At 42.1% G+C, this 24487-nt stretch overlaps 1 protein-coding gene across 13 annotated transcripts in view; it reads right to left on the bottom strand.

Annotated features, from left to right (window-relative positions):
- MALRD1 (MAM and LDL receptor class A domain containing 1) overlaps window positions 1–24487 on the bottom strand; it is a 551665-nt gene that overhangs the window by 30301 nt on the left and 496877 nt on the right. Inside the window, exon 39 of one of the 13 annotated variants that reach the window (XM_056519245.1) lies at window positions 922–970. The exons of the other annotated variants lie outside the window; for them this stretch is intronic. Within the exon in view, the coding sequence (XP_056375220.1) occupies window positions 937–970 (34 nt within the window). The 3' untranslated portion in view covers window positions 922–936. Of the gene's footprint in view, window positions 1–921; window positions 971–24487 lie in introns of those variants that run through there. 13 annotated transcript variants of the gene reach the window in all.

Below are 24487 nucleotides of genomic sequence, written 5' to 3'. Positions count from 1 at the left end.
AGGTGTGTTAAGCTGGTGTGTGACAACAGTGTGCAGTGGTATGGCTAGGGAGCCATTGGCTTCCCTACTGAAATTACTGATCAGGCCTGAGTCAAGGAAAGTAGAAGGGCGAGCTGACCCGGAAACTTATAGCCGTCTTAAGAGTATTGGTTTTGGATAGTCTACCCACAGATGTGAGCATCTTTCATAACACAGGTTGTTAAGGAAGTGCATTAATAGCACAGAGCACCGAGCGTTGGTTTGGTGGCTGCTACTTTTATATATAGTAAGACTATGGCTGAGAAAGACAGGGCCGGCACCAATGCAGGTAAGCAGGGGTTAATGAACTGCTGTGTGGAGTGGAGAGGCGCAGAGATAGGAAACACTCCTGGGGGTGCCAATCATAAGTCCAGAAATATTGTATGCAACAAATAGTAGAAAACAGCAGATTGCACTCACCCATTGGAGGTAAAACGATTTCTTTATTCAATGCTTGTTAAAAACATATGGAGGTAGGGGTAGAGAGATGCGGTCAGCGTTAGCTGACTGACCGGCCGAGGCCGGTCAGTCAGCTAACGCTGACCGCATCTCTCTACCCCTACCTCCACATGTTTTAACAAGCATCGAATAAAGAAACTGTTTTACCTCCGATGGGTGAGTGCAATCTGCTGTTTTCTACTATTTGTTGTATATATATACTAAGAAATATATCATCACAGGACACCAGACCTAAAAACAATATAATGATGAAAGGTGGAGATTCACTTTAAAACTTTTCAATGAAGATAAAATGACTACAACTTTACCTTTAGGTTCTTAGTTTCTCAGTTAAACTCCCCACAGACGTTCTTTTCAGCATTTTCATCCCATGAACTTGTTTAAATGACTGGGCAAACACAGTATCTGAGATGTGCTGACTCTTCATGCTGCGGATCCCAGATGCAATACTAAATGAATTTACCAGTGGATGAGCCATGCGTTTATTTCTATTCTAGTGACAAGATGATGATGGATAAGTCATTAGACAAGTGTCAGGAGGCCAATAGGTAGGATCATGTCAAAAGAAACAATTCAATGAACGATACTTGTTAAGGTCAAATAGAAGACTTTTTGTAGGAAGCAATGCTATACAGCAACAAACACTGCACAGAGCAAATAAGATAAAGAAGTTGTGGTTTATGGAAAGGGGAATACCATCAGGCAAGCCGACGGCCGTTCTGCATTTTGTTGGGTTTTGCATTAGTGTCTTACAATAATTGATAAGTTTAAAAAAGTTATTATGGCTCTGTATTTATATTCATCATGATTTTTGCTCGGAATGAAAGTCATTACGCTTAGTTACAAACATCACACAACAGATTGGAAGTGGTTGTCCAAAAAAGATTGTTTACCAAGGAGAGGAGCTGTCAAAGGGCAAGGTAAGGAAGACTGGGCACAGGATACGTACCATAATGGTAGGACATGGAGAGTAGGCACCCGTATGAAATTGGTCTTATTGCCATTGTAATGAGTTGTGAGAACCTGCACAGGGATGTGGTCCTCATAGGTGCTGCACTGAGAAATAAGGACATTTCGACCTCCTGTCACAGGTTGCAAGGATTTTGGTTGTTTCAAGAACTAGGCACCCCATTCTGGTCTCAGGTTTTAGATAAGATAACCGAAATTCCGGAACCAGAAATCTGAGTGTGACTATAAAGAGCATCTGTAACAGCTTAAGTGCGGACCCACTGTGCTACCCCACCAGTTTGGCCAAATTAAGGAGTACCCTCTAGATTTTACTTTTCACCGCTTAAACCACTCCAGGATGTGGAAGCTGAATTTCTATTGCTAAAAAAATACCAAGGCACTATCCCACAAAACTGTTAGATCCATCCATGGGGGGCATCTGGCCAAGCAAGCCAGACAGTCCTGGTGACAAACACCCGCGACACAGGCAAAGATGAGGCTGGAGCAGGTGTGAGTAGTGGACTGGTTTCTGGGTAGCAGAGTCAGGACCAGACAGAAGAGTTGTGGTATGTGGCACCGGTTTAGTGTTAAGTTTCGTCAGATCAGATATGATAGGCAAGACAGGTTCAGGGTTAGTGGTCATGGTTATACACAGGAGGTCTTACTAGAAGAAAATGATGACACGGCACTTGAGACTCTGCTCCATCTTGCTGCTCTAATGCAGATAGCAGGGCGTCCAACAAGGAATGCACTACACCAACAACGCTGTTGTTGGTGTACTGCATTCTGCGTTGTACGCTCTGCTATCAGCATGAAAGCAGCAAGACGGAGCAGAGTCTTAAGTGCTGTGTCGTCATTTTCTTCTAGTAAGACAATCTTTGCATGCTGGGCTTTAGATACGGGCACCGAGTGATCTGCGGAGCACCCAGACCTGCATTGTGTAATCCTGAAACTGTGAAGTGAGTCTGGGAGTGGTGCTGACGGCTATTTCTCAGGACTTTGTTATACACAGGAGGGTCAACATCGTACACAATGGTCAGGCAGAGGCAATGTCAGGTAAGGAAGGAAAGGTCAGATACAGGATAGAAGAGGAGGAACAACATATCTATGCTATAGCAGAACTACACAGCCTTAAATAGGTAGTGTCAGACAGGCAAAGGTGAGGGACTCATTTAGAGTGTAAGTGCCTGCCCTTTAAATTGCAGTAAGGGCACACACGCGCAACCTAGAGGCCAGACAAGGAACAGAATCCACAGCTGAGGAAGAGGAGGATCCCAAGCCTGGTGGCATTGAATGGATGAAGCAGCAACTGAAACCCAATGGCAGTGGTGAGTCCAGGGGCAATCAGCACACAGTACCAAGCACTGGTATCACTTTTACAGAAAGCTGAGTCATTTCAGTGCATACTGTGTAATGCTCCTTTCGTCCTGTGCTGTAGAAGAATTGAACACTTACTGCTTGGTTCCCCTGAAAACTAAAGCTGATACTGCTGGTAAGGCTCTGCTCAGAACTTAATCCCTTGCACATAAGGTTAAAGGGGTACTCTGGTTGAAAACTTTTTTTTTTTTTAGATCAACTGATGGCAGAAAGTTAAACAGATTTGTAAACTACTTCTATTTAAAAATCTTAATCTTTCCTATACATTTTATAGGCTGTATACTACAGAGGAAATGCTTTTCTTTTTGGATTTGTCTGATGTCACGACCACAGTGCTCTCTGCTGACCTCTGCTGTCCAATTAAGGAGCTGTCCAGAGCAGCGTATGTTTGCTATGGGGATTTTCTCCTGCTCTGGACAGTTCCAAAAATGGACAGCAGAGGTCAGCAGAGAGCACTGTGGTTGTGACATCAGAGAAATCCAAAAAGAAAAGCATTTCTTCTGTAGTATACAGCCCCTAAAAAGTACTGGAAGGATTAAGATTTTTAATAGAAGTAATTTACAAATCTGTTTAACTTTCTGGCACCAGTTGATTTAAAAAAAAAAAAGTTTTCCACGGGAGTACCCCTTTAATTTATCCAGACTTCAGGAGTGTAGTTCAGCAATATATGTTACATTAACCTAGGTTTACTATTACTCCTCAATTATTTGGATTCTGTGCATTAGGATTAGTGTTGAGCACGATATTCAAATAGATATTTTTTTTCGTGAATATCGGCACTTCGTTATTACTGTATATCGTTATGATGAATATTTTTTTATATTATTAAATTTTTTTCAGTTTTTTTCTCAGTACACATCACAATGATGTGTTGTGTGTAAATAAAAAGTGATCATCCCTCCCTGCTTCCAGCTTGTGGTCCAAAGAAGGCGAATATGCGAATGCGAATTTCATGCGAAAAGTATGCGAATATAGGCACTTCCAGAGGACACTGATCCCTACCTTCTTTTAGCTTGTGGGCCAATGAGAAGGATGCAAATACAGCTATCAGAGGTTAGCAACATCCCTAGCAACCAATAGAAAAGTAGTTAGTTGAAAGATATAATCGCGCAATCGCATTTTGCTAATTTTATTACGAATTTCGCATGGAAAAGAAAGTGAACGAATATGCGAAATTCGCGAATATAGGACGAATATTCATCCAAATATTCGCGAAATATCATGAATTCCAATATGGCTTATGCCGCGGATCACTAATTAGGATATCCCAACAAAACACACAGCTGCATCAGGTTATCAGGTTAACACCCTAATAATAACCATGGCTACATCTGGGACAAAAGACTGTTAAAAGCAGAGAACCCCTTTATTGTGTTAGGCCAGTTTTTCCCAACCAGGGCAGTTGTAAAACTACAACTCCCAGCATGCCTGGACAGCCTTAGGCTGTCCGGGCATGCTGGGAGTTGTAGTTTTGCAACAGCTGAAGGCACCCTGGTTGGGAAAGACAGTGTTAGACACTGAAGCCAAAAAGAGATCTGAGCACAAAGAATTAAAAAATCGTAATCCTTCCAGTACTTATTAGCTGCTGAATACTACAGAGGAAATGGTTTTCTTTTTGGAACACAGTGCTCTCTGCTGACATCTAGGTCTATTTTAGGAACTGTCCAGAGCAGCATATGTTTGCTATGGGGATTTTCTCCTACTCTTGACAGTTCTTAAAATGGACAGAGATGTCAGCAGAGAACACTGTGCTCGTGATGTCAGCAGAGAGCTCTGTGTTCCAAAAAGAACAACATTTCCTCTGTAGTATTCAGCAGCTAATAAGTACTGGAAGGATTGCGATTTTTTAATACCGTGTTTCCCCGAAAATAGTACCTACCCCAAAAATAGGCCCTAGCTGGATTATCGGGGTGGGCTGCAATATAAGCCCTACCCCTGGAGGTCCGCAGGCTGAAGACCACTGACCTAGACAATGCCCGGGCTGCAAATATTAAAAAACAAACTTTAACTTACCTTCGTCCTCCGTTCCCCCATTGCTAAGGCACCGGCCTCATGGTCCCTCCGGTGTTCTTGCTACTTCCTGGTGTTGGGACATCTCAGAGCCTTCAGCCTATCACCGGCCGCAGCGATGTCCCGCCTCGGCCGATGATAGGCTGTTAAAGTTTGTTTTTTAATATTTGCAGCCCGGGCACAGGAATAGATACAGCGCAGCGGCTGACAATTATTTGCAGGGGGGGAGAGTAGCTGCGCTCGCGGGTGACAAATGATTAGTTCCCCGATGTGGGGTGCTGGGCTGATAAACCGGCGGGGGGGGGGGGGGGCGTTGGGGGGCAGAGCTGGGCCCATCACATGTTGATTATGGGGGGGATGTGTGTGTAAATACAGTGGAACCGCCAAGTCGTTCAATGTGCATGCCATACTGTAAATAAATAAGCCCTACCCTGAAAATAGGCCCTAGTGTGTTTTTTGTGGCTAAATTTAATATAAGACCCGGTCCTATTTTCGGAGAAACACGGTAGAAGTAATTTACAAATCTATTTAACTTTCTGGCACCAGCTGATTTAAAAAAAAAAAAGGTTTCCACGGGAGTACCCCTTTAAAGAGAATGAAGCATGCCATCCAAATCTCAACGCATAAGGAATATTGGTAGAAAATACACAAGGTACGGCACAATGGAACCCTGACTGCAGCAAATGTAAGTATCAGAAAGAGAAGAACTAAAAGGAGAGAGACCAGACTGAGATAAGCCCGATGATATCTAAGGAACAAGATACCAATGGAGAAACTTCACAGTATATACCGTATTTTTCGCCGTATAAGACGCACTTTTTCTTCCCCAAAACTGGGGGGAAAAAGTCGGTGCGTCTTATACAGCGAATACACCCCTATAGCGGCGGTCCCTGCGGCCATCAACGGCCGGGACCCGCGGCTAATACAGGACATCACCGATCACGGTGATGCCCTGTTTTAACCCTTCAGACGCGGCGATCAAAGCTGACCGCCACGTCTGAAGGGAAAGTGACACTAACCCGGCTGTTCAGTCAGGCTGTTCGGGACCGCCGCGATTTCACCACGGCGGTCCCGAACAGCCCGACTGAATAGCCGGGTTAGTGCTTACAGGACACCGGGAGGGACCTTACCCGCCTCCTCGGTGTCTTCTCCGTTCAGGGATCCCCTGTATGGCAGGCGCTCTCCTTCCTCATCATCACGTCGTCGCGTACGTGCGTCGGCGTGCGTAACGACGTGATGACGGCGACGGAGAGCGAGGATACCCGGCCGGCAGCAGAGACGTTCCGGAGCGACGGGGACACGGCGACAGCGATGGAGCGACATCCAGAGCAGCGGTGACGGGTCCAGAGCGGCGGGGACACGTGAGTATTACCTCCTATGCAGTGGTCTTCAATCTGCGGACCTCCAGATGTTGCAAAACTACAACTCCCAGCATGCCCGGACAGCCAACGGCTGTCCGGGCATGCTGGGAGTTGTAGTTTTGCAACATCTGGAGGTCCGCAGGTTGAAGACCACTATTGGGTTCAAATAAATTGGGTGCGTCTTATACGCCGGTGCGTCCTATAGGGCGAAAAATACGAATATGCCGAACTTTCTGCCGAAATCAAAGAACACACAGGGAGATAAGTATAAGTAATACCTTAAAGGGGTACTCCGGTGGAATTTTTACATTTTTTTTTTAAATCAACTGGTGCCAGAAAGTTAAACAGATTTGTAAATGACTTCTATTAAAAAATCTTAATCCTTCCAGTGCTTTTTAGCAGCTGTATGAAACAGAGGAAATTCTTTTCTTTTTGAATTTCTTTTTTGTCTTGTCCACAGTGCTCTCTGCTGACACCCCTGTCTGTGCCAGGAGCTGTCCAGCAAATGAAAGAAACAAAAAAGGCAGCAGGGAGCACCCCTCGTGACGACGTTCGGGTATAATGAAGCAGTAGTAAAATTAGGCTCCTTTCCCTTAGGTGTTGCGCTCAGAGCACAACTGTAACGTCGAGCGCTCCGGGTCCCCCTGCTTCCCCGGAGCGCTTGCGGCGTTACTCTGCTTGCAGCGCTCCGGTCGGCGCTGCTGACGGAGAGTGCTGCTACCCTGTCACCGGAGGGGATGCGATCCGCGGGACGGGACGTGCCCGCTCACGGATCGCATCCCATGTCTCTTCTCACCTGCTCCGTCCTTCCTCTGTCCCAGCCCAGCGCGCGCGGCCCCGCTCTCTAGGGCGCGCGCGCGCCGGCTCTCTGAAATTTAAAGGGCCAGCGCACCACTAATTGGTGCCTGGCCCAATCTAGTCCAATCACTGTTTTCCTATAAAACATCACTTCCCCTTCCTGTCCCTGCCGGATCTTGTTGCCTAGTGCCTAGTGAAAGCGTTCCAGTATGTCCTTGCCTGTGTTTCCAGAATCTCTGCTGTTGCCCCTGACTACTGTGCCATCTCAGCCGCCAGAGAGGTTGAGTCGCTACCGGGCGGAACGACCTGGGGGTTACCTGTCGCAGCAAGTCCATCCCGCTTTGCGGCGGGCTCTGGTGAATACCAGTAACCCCTTAGACTCAGTTCCCCTGGTACGGCCCACGCCATCACCTCTCTGGTACAGAGGATCCACTTCCAGTGTCCTCACCCTCCGCCAACCCGGATCCTGACAACAACACTTACAGTAGCGTTGGGAAAGTCAAGGTATGGGGCAGCTGCCACAGGGAAGTGCCGGAGATGACACCGTCAGTCCGGTATATTGATGAAAATCGGAAGGGTATGAGAACTTGCTTCCCTAGATGAAGGCGCTTGCGCCAGGAGAGGTACTGAACAATTAAAATGTTATGTTGGCAACGCATTTCGATCCTGAACTACGATCTTCATCAGGCCTGACAAAGATCCTAGTTCAGGATCGAAACGCGTTGCCAACATAAAATTTTAATTGTTCAGTACCTCTCCTGGAGCAAGCGTCTTAATCTAAGGAAGCAAGTTTTCATACCCTTCCGATTTTCATCAGGAACTGTCCAGAGCAGGAGAGGTTTTCTATGTGGATTTTCTCCTGCTCTGGACAGTTCCTGACACGGACAGAGGTGTCAGCAGAGAGCACTGTGGACAGACAGAAAAGAAATGTAAAAAGAAAAGAACTTCCTCTGTAGTTTACAATCACTAATAAGTACTGGAAGGATATAGATTTTTTTTAATATAAGCAATTTACAAATCTGTTTATCTTTCTGGGACTGGTTGACTTAAAAAGACCTAAAAAAAAAAAAATAATAATAATTCTGCCGGCGTCCCCATTTAAGTCTGACTAATATAGTTTCCAACATGTGCAAGGACAAGACTGAATATTCGAAGACAAGCATGTTATAATACCAACCTCCCAATGAGAAAGCTCTGCTGTACTTCTGTACTAGCACATTACAATATGCCAAAATGCTATACAGTAACCCTGTCTTTGGTTTTGTTTAGTAGTATAATCTGTGCACAGCCCAAGTAATTTACAAATCTCATATGTATAATAGAGAAAAAGGAAAAAAGCCGGCCATTCACCAGTAAGTTTCTTTCTTCAGGCTTTATTCATGCCGAAAATACTCACATATAAGGGGGAGACAATACAGGGAAGAGCAGGGGGGTACAGGGGCAACAAGCTCCGTTTCGCACACTTAAGTGCTTCGTCCGGCCATATGAGATATTGCTGGACATTTCTTTGGCCTGAGCCCCACCAGTCATTCTTAAAGGGGTATTCCAGGCAAAACCTTTTTTTTTAAATATCAACTGGCTCCGGAAAGTTAAACAGATTTGTAAATTACTTCTATTAAAAAATCTTAATCCTTCCAATAGTTATTAGCTTCTGAAGTTTTCTGTCTAACTGTTCAATGATGATGTCACATCCTGGGAGCTGTGCATGATGGGAGAATATCCCCATAGGAACTGCACAGCTCTCGGACGTGAGTCATCAGAAAGCAGTTAGACAGAAAACAGCAACTCAACTTCAGAAGCTAATAACTATTGGAAGGATTAAGATTTTTTAATAGAAGTAATTTACAAATCTGTTTAACTTTCCGGAGCCAGTTGAAATATATAAAAAAAAGTTTTTGCCTGGAATACCCCTTTAAGCAAGTACCAAATATAAGAAACCCACATCCAGGTATCTCCCATTGCGGAGTACCCGCAGTGCCGTAAGGAGTGCTTTCTTCCTATAGCTATAATTTGCAAATCTGTTTAACTTTCTGGCACCAGTTGATAAAAAAAAAAAAAAAAAAGTTTTCCACCGGAGTACCCCTTTAAAAAGCAAGAAATACTTTTGTTTCACTTATGTCTTTTCGGTATACAATGATATAACGAGTCAGAATAAAGAAAAATAGGCCATTATGATGTGAAGGCAAATGAAAAAAAAGGAAAGAAAAAAATATTCCACTGTGTCTTTCTTTTTGTAATGTGTTTTTTCTTTTTTAATTTTTGTTCCATTAGCGTAATGGCGAGTAAATCAAATAACAGAAAAGAGCATAGCGAAGACTTACAGGAATTATTTATCAGTCCAACTGAGAAGATCAATGCAGATCATCAATTTTCCATAAATAGCTAAAACGAAACTCTTTCTGCATACAAAGGAAAAAATATAAAGACTAAAAGTTTTTTTTTTTTTACAGAAAAATATGTTTAAATCACTTCAGATGTGATAACAATAAGGCTGGAAGTAAGTAGAGACTTTCTTAATCTTAACTTCTCAGTTGTAACTTATTGAGGGACATCTGCGGTCTACAGGAGTGCGCCAAACAGCTCTACATTCACATAGTACAATGACTGAGCAACTGTGAGTCTCATATACTATGCCGCTATACTGTTATGTACTATAACACCACTCAGCGGGTTATGTGGCATCACTGTGTATTATCCCTGTACTGTGGCATCACTGTGTGTATTATCCCTGTACTGTGGCATCACTGTGTGTATTATCCCTGTACTGTGGCATCACTGTGTGTATTATCCCTGTACTGTGGCATCACTGTGTATTATCTCTGTACTGTGACATCACTGTGTATTATCCCTGTACTGTGACATCACTGAGTATTATTCCTGTACTGTGACATCACTGTTTGTATTATCCCTGTACTGTGACATCACTGAGTATTATTCCTGTACTGTGACATCACTGTGTGTATTATCCCTGTACTGTGACATCACTGTGTATTATCCCTGTACTGTGACATCACTGTGTGTATTATCCCTGTACTGTGACATCACTGTGTGTATTATCCCTGTACTGTGACATCACTGTGTGTATTATCCCTGTACTATGACATCACTGTGCGTATTGACCCTTTACTGTAACATCCCTGTGTGTATTATCCCTGTACTGTGACATTACTGTGTATTATCACTGTACTGTGACATCACTGTGTATTATCACTGTACTGTGACATCACTGTGTGTATTATCCCTGTACTGTGAAATCATTGTGCGTATTATCCCTGTACTGTGACATCACTGTGTGTATTATCCCTGTACTGTGACATCACTTTGTGTATTTTCCCTGCACTGTGACATCACTGTGTGTATTATCCCTGTACTGTGACATCACTGTGTGTATTATCCCTGTACTGTGACATCATTGTGCGTATTATCCCTGTACTGTGACATCACTGTGTGTTATCACTGTACTGTGACATCACTGTGTATTATCACTGTACTGTGACATCACTGTGTGTATTATCCCTGCACTGTGACATCACTGTGTGTATTATCCCTGTATTGTGACATCACTGTGTGTATTATCCCTGTACTGTGACATCAATGTGTGTGCTTTCTCTATACTATGACATCACTGTGCGTATTATCCCTGTAATGTGACATCATTGTGTGTATTATCCCTGTACTGTGACATCACTGTGTGTATTATCCCTGTACTGTGACATCACTGTGTGTATTATCCCTGTACTGTGACTTCCCTGTGTATATTATCCCTGTACTGTGACAACATTGTGTGTATTATCCCTGTACTGTGACATCACTGTGTGTATTATCCCTGTACTGTGACATCACTGTGTATGTATTAACCCTGTAATGTGACATCACTATGTATATTATCCCTGTACTGTGACATCACTGTGTGCATTATCCCTGTACTGTGACATCACTGTGTGTATTATCCCTGTACTGTGACATCACTGTGTGTATTATCCCTGTACTGTGACATCACTGTGTGTATTATCCTTGTACTGTGACATCACTGTGTGTATTATCCCTGTACTGTGACTTCCCTGTGTATATTATCCCTGTACTGTGACAACATTGTGTGTATTATCCCTGTACTGTGACATCACTGTGTGTATTATCCCTGTACTGTGACATCACTGTGTATGTATTAACCCTGTAATGTGACATCACTATGTATATTATCCCTGTACTGTGACATCACTGTGTGCATTATCCCTGTACTGTGACATCACTGTGTGTATTATCCCTGTACTGTGACATCACTGTGTGTATTATCCCTGTACTGTGACATCACTGTGTGTATTATCCTTGTACTGTGACATCACTGTGTGTATTATCCTTGTACTTTGACATCACTGTGTGTATTATCCCTGTACTGTGACATCACTGTGTGTATTATCCTTGTACTGTGACATCACTGTGTGTATTATCCTTGTACTGTAACATCACTGTGTGTATTATCCTTGTACTGTGACATCACTGTGAGTATTATCCCTGTACTGTGAGATCACTGTGTATTATCCCTGTACTGTGAAGACATCACTCTGTGTATTATCCCTGCACTGTGACATCACTGTGTATTATCCCTGTACTGTGACATCAATGTGTGTGCTTTCCCTATACTATGACATCACTGTGTGTATTATCCCTGTACTGAGACATCATTGTGCGTATTATCCCTGTACTGTGACATCACTGTGTGTTATCACTGTACTGTGACATCACTGTGTATTATCCCTGTACTGTGACATCACTGTGTGTGTTATCCCTGTACTGTGACATCACTGTGTGTATTATCCCTGTACTGTGACTTCACTGTGTGTATTATCCCTGTACTGTGACATCAATGTGTGTGCTTTCCCTATACTATGACATCACTGTGCGTATTATCCCTGTAATGTGACATCATTGTGTGTATTATCCCTGTACTGTGACATCACTGTGTGTATTATCCCTGTACTGTGGCATCACTGTGTGTATTATCCCTGTACTGTGGCATCACTGTGTATTATCTCTGTACTGTGACATCACTGTGTATTATCCCTGTACTGTGACATCACTGAGTATTATTCCTGTACTGTGACATCACTGTGTGTATTATCCCTGTACTGTGACATCACTGAGTATTATTCCTGTACTGTGACATCACTGTGCGTATTATCCCTGTAATGTGACATCATTGTGTGTATTATCCCTGTACTGTGACATCACTGTGTGTATTATCCCTGTACTGTGACATCACTGTGTATTATCCCTGTACTGTGACTTCACTGTGTATTTTATCCCTGTACTGTGACATCATTGTGTGTATTATCCCTGTACTGTGACATCACTGTGTGTATTATCCCTGTACTGTGACATCACTGTGTATGTATTAATCCTGTAATGTGACATCACTATGTATATTATCCCTGTACTGTGACATCACTATGTGCATTATCCCTGTACTGTGACATCACTGTGTGTATTATCCCTGTACTGTGACATCACTGTGTGTATTATCCCTGTACTGTGACATCACTGTGTGTATTATCCTTGTACTGTGACATCACTGTGTGTATTATCCTTGTACTGTGACATCACTGTGTGTATTATCCTTGTACTGTGACATCACTGTGAGTATTATCCCTGTACTGTGAGATCACTGTGTATTATCCCTGTACTGTGATGACATCACTGTGTTTATTATCCCTGCACTGTGACATCACTGTGTATTATCCCTGTACTGTGACATCAATGTGTGTGCTTTCCCTATACTATGACATCACTGTGTGTATTATCCCTGTACTGTGACATCATTGTGCGTATTATCCCTGTACTGTGACATCACTGTGTGTTATCACTGTACTGTGACATCACTGTGTATTATCCCTGTACTGTGACATCACTGTGTGTATTATCCCTGTACTGTGACATCACTGTGTGTATTATCCCTGTACTGTTACTTCACTGTGTATATTATCCCTGTACTGTGACATCATTGTGTGTATTATCCCTGTACTGTGACATCACTGTGTGTATTATCCCTGTACTGTGACATCACTGTGTATGTATTAACCCTGTAATGTGACATCACTGTGTGTATTATCCCTGTACTGTGACATCACTGTGTGTATTATCCCTGTACTGTTACTTCACTGTGTATATTATCCCTGTACTGTGACATCATTGTGTGTATTATCCCTGTACTGTGACATCACTGTGTGTATTATCCCTGTACTGTGACATCACTGTGTATGTATTAACCCTGTAATGTGACATCACTATGTATATTATCCCTGTACTGTGACATCACTGTGTACATTATCCCTGTACTGTGACATCACTGTGTGTATTATCCCTGTACTGTCACATCACTGTGTGTATTATCCCTGCACTGTGACATCACTGTGTATTATCCCTGTACTGTGATGACATCACTGTGTGTATTATCCCTGCACTGTGACATCACTGTGTATTATCCCTGTACTGTGACATCAATGTGTGTGCTTTCCCTATACTATGACATCACTGTGTGTATTATCCCTGTACTGTGACATCATTGAGCGTATTATCCCTGTACTGTGACATCACTGTGTGTTATCACTGTACTGTGACATCACTGTGTATTATCACTGTACTGTGATATCACTGTGTGTATTATCCCTGTACTGTGACATCACTGTGTGTATTATCCCTGTACTATGACATCACTGTGCGTATTATCCCTGTACTGTGACATCATTGTGCGTATTATCCCTGTACTGTGACATCACTGTGTGTTATCACTGTACTGTGACATCACTGTGTATTATCCCTGTACTGTGACATCACTGTGTGTATTATCCCTGTACTGTGACATCAGTTTGTACTATCCCTGTACTTTGACATCACTGTGTATTATCACTGTACTGTGACATCACTGTGTGTATTATCCCTGTACTGTGACATCACTGTGTGTATTATCCCTGCACTGTGACATCACTGTGTGTATTATCCCTGTACTGTGACATCATTGTGCGTATTATCCCTGTACCTTGACATCACTGTGTGAATTATCCCTGTACTGTGACATCAATGTGTGTGCTTTCCCTATACTATGACATCACTGTGTGTATTATCCGTGTACTGTGACATCACTGTGTGTTATCACTGTACTGTGACATCACTATGTATTATCACTGTACTGTGACATCACTGTGTGTATCATCCCTGTACTGTGACATCACTGTGTGTATTATCCCTGTACTATGACATCACTGTGCGTATTATCCCTGTACTGTGACATCATTGTGCGTATTATCCCTGTACTGTGACATCACTGTGTGTATTATCCCTGTACTGTGACATCAGTTTGTACTATCCCTGTACTTTGACATCACTGTGTATTATCACTGTACTGTGACATCACTGTGTGTATTATCCCTGTACTGTGACATCACTGTGTGTATTATCCCTGCACTGTGACATCATTGTGTGTATTATACCTGTACTGTGACATCACTGTGTATAATCCCTGTACCTTGACATCACTGTGTGAATTATCCCTGTACTGTGACATCAATGTGTGTGCTTTCCCTATACTATGACATCACTGTGCGTATTATCCCTGCACTGTGACATCACTGTGTGCATTATCCCTGTACTGTGACATCACTGTGTATATTATCCATGTACTGTGACATCACTGTGTATTATCCCTGTACTGTGACATCAATGTGCGTATTATCTCTGTACTGTGACATCACTGTGTGTATTATTTCTGTACTGTGACATCACTGTGTGTATTATCCCTGTACTGTGACATCACTGTGTATGTATTATCCCTGTACTGTGACATCACTGTGTATGTATTATCCCTGTAATGTGACATCACTGTGTATATTATCCCTGTACTGTGACATCACTGTGTATATGATCCCTGTACTGTGACATCACTGTGTGTGTTTTTCTCCCTGTAATGTGATATCACTGTGTGTATTATCCCTGTACTGTGACATCACTGTGTATTATCCCAGTACTATGACATCCCTGTGTGTATTATCCTGTACTGTGACATCACTGTGTGTATTAACCCTGTACTGTGACATCACTGTGTGCATTACCCCTGTACTGTGACATCATTGTGTGCATTATCCCTGTACTGTGACATCATTGTGTGTTTTATCCCGATTCTGTAACATCACTGTGTGTTTTATCCCTGTACTGTAATATCACTATGTTTATTATCCCCTTACTGTGACATCACTGTATTTATTATCTCTGTACTGTGACATCAATGTGTGTGCTTTCCCTATACTATAACATCACTGTGCGTATTATCCCTGTACTGTGACATCATTGTGCGTATTATCCCTGTACTGTGACACCACTGTGTGTATTATCCCTGTACCGTGACATCACTGTGTGTATTATCCCTGTACTGTGACATCACTGTGTATATTATCCTTGTACTGTGACATCATTGTGTGTATTATCCCTGTACTATGACATCACTGTGTGTATTATCCCTGTACTATGACATCACTGTGTGTATTATCCCTGTACTATGACATCACTGTGTGCATTATCCCTGTACTGTGACATCATTGTGTATTTTATCACGATTCTGTAACATCACTGTGTGTATTATCCCTGTACTGCGACATCACTGTGCTTATTAACCCTGTACTGTGACATCACTGTGTGCATTATCCCTGTACTGTGACATCATTGTGCGTATTATCCCTGTACTGTGACATCACTGTGTGTTATCACTGTACTGTGACATCACTATGTATTATCACTGTACTGTGACATCACTGTGTGTATCATCCCTGTACTGTGACATCACTGTGTGTATTATCCCTGTACTATGACATCACTATGCGTATTATCCCTGTACTGTGACATCATTGTGCGTATTATCCCTGTACTGTGACATCACTGTGTGTATTATCCCTGTACTGTGACATCAGTTTGTACTATCCCTGTACTTTGACATCACTGTGTATTATCACTGTACTGTGACATCACTGTGTGTATTATACCTGTACTGTGACATCACTGTGTATGTATTATCCCTGTAATGTGACATTACTGTGTATATTATCCCTGTACTGTGACATCACTGTGTATATGATCCCTGTACTGTGACATCACTGTGTGTGTTTTTCTCCCTGTAATGTGATATCACTGTGTGTATTATCCCTGTACTGTGACATCACTGTGTATTATCCCAGTACTATGACATCCCTGTGTGTATTATCCTGTACTGTGACATCACTGTGTGTATTAACCCTGTACTGTGACATCACTGTGTGCATTACCCCTGTACTGTGACATCATTGTGTGCATTATCCCTGTACTGTGACATCATTGTGTGTTTTATCCCGATTCTGTAACATCACTGTGTGTTTTATCCCTGTACTGTAATATCACTATGTTTATTATCCCCTTACTGTGACATCACTGTATTTATTATCTCTGTACTGTGACATCAATGTGTGTGCTTTCCCTATACTATAACATCACTGTGCGTATTATCCCTGTACTGTGACATCATTGTGCGTATTATCCCTGTACTGTGACACCACTGTGTGTATTATTCCTGTACCGTGACATCACTGTGTGTATTATCCCTGTACTGTGACATCACTGTGTATATTATCCTTGTACTGTGACATCATTGTGTGTATTATCCCTGTACTATGACATCACTGTGTGTATTATCCCTGTACTATGACATCACTGTGTGTATTATCCCTGTACTATGACATCACTTTGTGCACTATCCCTGTACTGTGACATCATTGTGTATTTTATCACGATTCTGTAACATCACTGTGTGTATTATCCCTGTACTGCGACATCACTGTGCTTATTAACCCTGTACTGTGACATCACTGTGTGCATTATCGCTGTACTGTGACATCATTGTGTATTTTATCACGATTCTGTAACATCACTGTGTGTATTATCCCTGTACTGCGACATCACTGTGCTTATTAACCCTGTACTGTAACATCACTGAGTTCATTATCCCTGTACTGTGGCATCACTGTGCTTATTATCCCTGTACTGTGACATCACTGAGTTCATTATCCCTGTACTGTGGCATGACTGTGCTTATTAACCCTGTACTGTGACATCACAATTTCTTTTTTAAATAAGAGAAAAATATTTTACAATTATCCAACAATAGATAATAGTATAAAGAGAAAAAACAAAGACATGTCAGCAGTGTAGACATAATAGTGATCGTAGCATAAATCCTGGGAATAATTACAACTCGGGTATTTCGGTATAGTTTTGTGGAAACAGGAAAACACCTCCCAAACTAAATAGTAACAACTACATATTTTGAGATAGTATACAACGGTAATATCATAGATAGGACATCTCTATTTGTATTATCCCTGTGACATCAGTGTGTGTATTAACCCTGTACTGTGATATCACTATGTTGATTATCTCTGTACTGTGATATCACTATGTTGATTATCTCTGTACTGTGACATCGCTATGTTGATTATCTCTGTACTGTGACATCACTATGTTGATTACCTCTGTACTGTGATATCACTATGTTGATTATCTCTGTACTGAGACATCACTATGTTGATTATCTCTGTACTGTGACATCACTGTGCACATTTCCCCTCTATTATTACATGTAATATTTATAGCACTATAACATTGCCATGAATCTTATGCATGTAATGTGACATTATTGTGTGCATTCTTCTTCTTTTGTGACATCTCTATGTGCATTATGTTCACAACACAATTTGCCTCTATGTCATCCTGCCATCATGAGATGCCAATATATATGAGCATGGAGAGGTAGAGGTCCCACTGACTTCAATGGCCCGAACAGGGGACAAGGGTCTGTCCTGTTTGAATGTAGCAATTGAATGTGCTGTTGTCAGGCTATAAAGCACACAGAGCATTGCCTAGACTAGAAAAAAAATTTCAACTGAGAGCTGGATTAGCTAGTTTATCATTTATTTCGGCTGCACAACAATAATGTGAAATGTTGTTATTGGTGCATTCCCCCTAAAGTAATTTTAAAACTTTTTAGAAATTTCTATATACAGAGATTCAAGTGTATACCTGTCATTTCAGGTGACTTTTTAGGATAAGCTGACCTTTTTGTGTACATGAGGAAAAACATTATCTCGGGTCATTATATGCCATTTTTCAGCAGATCTCAGCTCTCCAGGCTCTATATATAATTTACAGTTCTCCCAGAGCTGGTGGGCGTAGCTCCTCCTCCCCCTCCATAGACTTGTATTGCTTGTCTTGCCAACACTGGACAAAGCTGATCTCATATTCAGGGACAATTTGAGACATTTTTGTCTATTTATATATATTACAAAGTTTATTATATTTACTTGTACTGTTCATCTATCTAAAGTTTCTTCAGATGACAGTGCCTATTTAAGCTTTATTTACATAAGGCCACCTGTTAAATAAAAGATAATTCATCTGTTAACTATCATGCTAAATTTTAAGAACTATGATCGAAATTGCTATTCAAAAATGTTTTGGGCAGCAAAAAACTTGTCCTATCCCTGGCTTAAAGGGGTACTCCCCTCCCTAAACATCTTATCCCCTATCCAAAGGATAGGGGATAAGATGTCTGATCGCAGGGGTCCCGCCACTGGGGACCCCCCCCACAATATAGCATGCAGCACCCACCTGTATCTGCTTCCGGCAATGCTGGAGGTTCTGGCTCCCGACCATGGGAACGGAAGATTGTGACGTCATGACACCGCCCCCATGTTACATCACGACCCGCCCCCTCAATGCAAGTCCATGGGAGGGGCGTGAAAGCCATCATGCCCCCTCCCATAGACTTGCATTGAGGGGGCGGGGCGTGACATCACATATGGGCGGAGTCGTTACAGTGCTGCATGCTATATTGCGGGGGACCCCCGCGATCAGACATCTTATCCCCTATCCTTTGCATAGGGGATAAGATGTAAAGGGGTGGAGTACCCCTTCAAGATAGACTTATTTAAAGGGACCCTATTTTAATAACAGATGTCATTCTGTCCTTTCCATTTTACAAATTTTGCACACAATTTGACTAAATTACAACATATTGAAACTGTTACTTCTTTACATTAGTTCATGACATGTGTAAGTAATATTGGCTTTTTACTATTTAATATACATTCACACAAAAAAATCATGAAAGAAATAATGAAGTTCATTTTAAGGATTGCCAAAATATGTCATTGCTAATAATGAAGATTACACCATACTTTATATGCATACAAATGATCTGTCTTATGATGCTCATCCAACCTAATGCAGTCTCATTACCATCACTACTGTCCTTGGTCAATGGTAAATACTGATTGGCAGCAATACCGGGATGAGTCAATGTAAACGGAGGTGGGTATAACTGCACAGTATATAGAGAACATATCTTCTGCATTGGAAATACACAAGAGCCGCTTGTCATTGACATTGTGAACTGAATTGGTTCAGATGAGGAGACTGAATGTGGCCATGTTTTTGCTGACAAAGCATCCTCACCCTATCAATCAGCAAAGACTAATTACTTCATGTAATTTAAGATGATTTTAACTAATGAATCATTATGTTACAGTAATAGCCACTGTTGCTGTAACAATTTGGGAATATAGATCTGCAAAATACAAATGTTCATAGTCTTCATTTTAAAAGGGACTTTTGACACTAAAACTGCAATCCAATCTGCAACATATTATAGAACATGAGGAGCTGAGCAGAATGATATATCATTTTATGGGAAAAGATTAAACAGAACTATAAATCCATTAATTTACACCTCTGCATGTTATGTGCTTAGCAATAGCTGTCACTGATTAGGACCGCCCACTGGACTCCCACTGATTAGGACCTCCCACTGATCTTCCACTGATAAGAACCTCCCCCTAGACTCCCAATAAGGGTGTTCTCTGTTATGCAGAACAGGAAAAAAGGTTAAAGGAGTACTCCAGTCCTGAAAAACATATCTCCTATGGGGCCCCGGCTCACCGGCCAAAGAGCGCGTTTCGACCATTGCACAAAGTGGCGGCCGACACCTCCCTTCAATACAGCGCTATGGCAGAGCGGGAGATTGCCGAAGGCAGCGTTCTGGCTCTGCTATAGAGTTGCACTGAGGGGGCGTGTCAGACGCCGCTTCACACGGTAGTCGACACGCCCCCTTCCTGCAGGCTGCCTGGGCCCTGTACGGGAGATCGCTGGGGGGTCCCAGCAGTCGGACTGAAACTTATCCCCTATCCTTAAGATAGGCAACACATTTTTCAAGACTGGAGATCTCCTTTAACTATACTGACATTTGAAAGTGACTTACATTATCATATTTAGAAAAGAAAGATTAAAGGTATACAGCAAGTTTAAAGGAGACTAAATGATTTATCTATATAGTTCCAACATATTTGACCATACATATACACAGTAGGTGGAACTGGCCAACCATCTAAAGTGTATTATGGCTTCCTGACCTCTGTTGTTGGGAAGAAAGATTGGGCATCTTGGATTTCAATAGCCAAATCCATTTGTTCTTGGGTACCCCTTTAAAGTTGCAATTTCTACCCATTGCACTAACTAAATAAATGTAGAAAATGTCTCTAAGAATGAAAAATGAGGGATGTATTCTCTACGTTGGCAAATTACCAAATCTCCTCTACAATATAATAAACTTGAAATATGCTATTATTAACTAACATGTTCCAGATATGTCTCCCTTAACCCCTGATTGTCCACCGTTCACCCCACTGCTTGCTTGCTCTGTGTATTCTAGCACAGTTTATGGAACATTATAAATCATTATGTCATTCCCAGACAATCAAAAATGCATCTTTCCCCACAGGAGACAACATTAAATCATCCTGCTTAGCTCTGTCTCCGACGTATATTGTCAGAGTCAGGGGCACTAGTGAAACTACAATCTACATCACGGGTATATAATTAATTTTTTTAGTAAAACTTGTATTTAATGTCGAGTTCTGCCAATAAACTTTTAGTTATTTATGAGTTTTATACAGCATCTAGGAGTGAAGACAAAGGGGTGGCTGGAAGAAATGAAAAATGTTGGGCGTGCGCTCTGACTGAATATTGCAAAGAATTGTCCCGTTTCCAAAAAAGTAGAAGTAAAAAAAAGATGGATTTATAATCAAGACTTTCTTATCGGAGCAGAATTTTAAGTCTCTGGATTTACTGCCAAAAGGGGGTCAAATAGCCCAGAGTATATTGCATGGGCACATACATGGCTTAAATGGGCACTGTCAGATACAAAAACTTTTGATATGTTGTAAAGCATGTATAACCAATAGGTTTTGCAATTGTTTTTATTAGAACATTTTCAGTATTTTCTACTGAAAAAGCCAGTCAAACAACTGCCCCCCCCCCTGCCTGCTTGGACACATACTAGTCCTGCTGTGTCCATGCGTCATCACCTATGTCATGGACACACTTCCTTGATTGACAGCTGTGAGTGCAGGGCTCTGAGCTGGAAGAAAAATCCTCCCACTGTCATCTTGTGTCCCGCTACTGTCATTGAGGACAAGCTGGGAGTTGTAGTTTTGCTAATGCTAGGGGAGATATGAGCAGACAGCATACTGAGGGAGGGGAGGGGGCAGAGACCTTCACAGTGAGGCCACGCCCCCTCCCTTTGAGAGCAATTCAGACTAGTGAACTAAATTAAAAGTGTAATAAAAAATAAAGGTGCTAGACACATAAAAATAGATGTACATGGTCAGGATTAGGTACTGAGTGATATATTTGAAAAAAAAATTTTTGTTGGATCTGACGGGTACGCTTTAAGCTGTAAATGGGCGCTGTCAGGTTTAAAAACTTTTTATATGTTTTACATCTTGCAAAACATTAACCTTTCTAATATACGTCATAAGAAAATTTGATAATTTTTATCGAAATCATGGCTTATGAAAAAGACCACTAGGGGTCCCCATACCATCCAGAACATAATCCTGTCCGGCTGCAGCATTCTCTTTGTCCCAGCTGAAGCACAGACTGGAACAATGTCCAGTAAGTAAGGGCAGGGCTACTACTCCTCTGTGATCACTTCTGTCCTATCAGACTGCAGCATGAAAACAGAGAGGGGGTTACAGAGCAGTGTGCAGTGATTGGATAAGGAGACCAAGTACAGCACAGCAGATGTAGGGATGAAGATAAGTCATGTAGCATGAGTACACACCCTCTCCAAAGCACACAATGAAAAACCAATTGAGCAACAGATAGAAGGTATTTGTGAGAGAAATATAGGTGCTAGACACTTAACAATTATATGTACAATACCAGGATTAGGTACTGAGTGACAAGAAACATTTTTTTTTTTTGTAGGATATTACAGGTACTCTTTAAGAGTAAGAAAGTAAGTATGGTTATAATATGTTATAGCTTAACATGCCACTCTTATAAATTTACCACTTATGCCCAATTGCTTACACAAAATACCATCCCTTGGGGGTCCAAGCAGTGCCCTAGGGGTATAAAATCCTAAATATTAATGCCTTATTGTATCATCTTTAAAAGTACTAGTTTTCCTTAAATGTTTAAAAAAAACAGTTCTGCTGTGAGTATATGATTATCAAATATTAACATTAGTCACTGGCTAGACTGTGCTAAAGAAAATTTTGTAGAAGCCTTCCCAACATGTTTCACAGAAACACCGGCCTCATCAGGGATAGTGAAGCTCTAAGACCTGAAAAATTTCAGCAGAATTGCAGTCCCATTATTTTAAATGGGATTCTGCTGAACTGAAAAATTCCAATTCTGACCTCCGCAAAAAAGAATTGACATGTCTATTTTTTTGTCCAGAATCCGCTCGGAAATGCATTGCCGCTTATGAAGATGGCGCCTTTCCCGAGCGTTCCCAGCGATGGCATGTTCTGGCGGCACCTGCTGTTTGTGTAATGTTTACCAGAAATACTTAAGCAAGTGTTTTCCAACCAGTGAGCCTCCAGCTGTTGCACAACTACAACACCCAGTATGCCCAGACAGCCTTCGGCTGTCAGGGCATGTTACAAGTTGTAGTTTTGCAACAGCTGGAACCACCCTGGTTGAGAAATAATGACTTGGACCATTATAAAATATGCAAAGTTGTGAGCAAATATGCCCTGCTGTATAAGCTAAAGCACTGCCCTTGTTTCCTGCATCCCCCACCTGCTCACAGAGAGCTGCCGCAGGATTTTCTACAGATATACTAATATTCACATCAGGCTACTGAGCCTTGTGCTGCCAGGAGGAAGGATTAATGACTGCAGGAAAACAGGAATTGCATAGAGAAAAAGAGGGGATAATTATATATAAAACCCATTTATAATCATTCCCACTGAGCAACCTTTAGTAAACCAACAGCGCTCATTTCTCATTGCACGCCATTCAACACCTGCAAGTCTGGACACAATGGTGGTTTAAAAACGTGGGCAGCACGAGGGACCAGATATCAAAGGGTACGGAGTGTAGTAAAGACGTGGAATGATATGATGCAATGTTTCCCAACCAGGGTGCCTCCAGCTGTTTTAAAACTATCACTCCCAGCATGCTGTTATAGTGTATAATAAAGAGCCTCAGGCAAGGCAAAGGCAGGGTTTAGCAGTTAGGCCAGGTTCACATGGGAAAAAAATGTGCGGAATGTCTGCATGGAATATTATGCATTGACATTCCGCTGTCACGCAGTCCCATTGATTTCAATGGAATTCTGCTGCACTGTTCACACGGCAACATTTCTGTGCCAAAATTCAGATTCCAAATTTATTCTTTTTGCAGAGTCCACAAGAAAATGCACTGCCGTCTATGAGACGGTGTATTTCCGGAAGAAGTTCGGGCCAACCAGAAATTTTTTAGAGTAAGATTGGTAAATAAGGGAGAAAGGTCTTGGTAAGAGAGGTGACTAACAACCCAATGATCACTCTGGCTGAGCTTCGAAGATCCTGTGTGCTGATGGGAGAAACTTCCAGAAGGTCAATATACTGCAGCCTCCACCAATCTGGGCTTTATGGCAAAGTAGAGGTAAAGCTGAATGGAGCAAACTACAGAGATACTCTTTATAAAAACCCCACCCAGAATGCTTACCTGCACCTTCCAACAAGACAATGCCCAAGGAAACGGCCAGGACAACAAAGGAGTGGCCCAACCTGAGCCCTTTCTGGAGATCAATGAAACATCTCTAAAGAAACCTAATAGTGGCCGGCTGGACTTCAATATTCATGGGCGCTGGTCACGTGAGCGCCTGTGCCTACTGGGCGCTGGTCACGTGACCAGCGCCCATGAATACTCAAATCCAGCTGGTGGGCCCGCCTCCAGCGTGCAATTCACTGAAGACAGAAGAGGATATTCAGAGGGATCGGGCGCCGGACTTCAGGTACCTATATGAGTCAGGGACCTCGCATCGGTCTCCCGTTCACCCGCACTATAACCGGATGTATTGGGTTCAGTGCGGGTGAACGGTTGACCGTTTTCCTTTAAAGGGGTACTCTGCTCCTAGACATCCTATCCACTATCCAAAGGATAGGGGATAA

Source organism: Hyla sarda, chromosome 5, assembly GCF_029499605.1.
Source record: "Hyla sarda isolate aHylSar1 chromosome 5, aHylSar1.hap1, whole genome shotgun sequence".
NCBI lineage: Eukaryota > Metazoa > Chordata > Amphibia > Anura > Hylidae > Hyla > Hyla sarda.
Note: the sequence above shows the minus strand (reverse complement) of the source record. Positions and strands in the feature narration are given on the sequence as shown.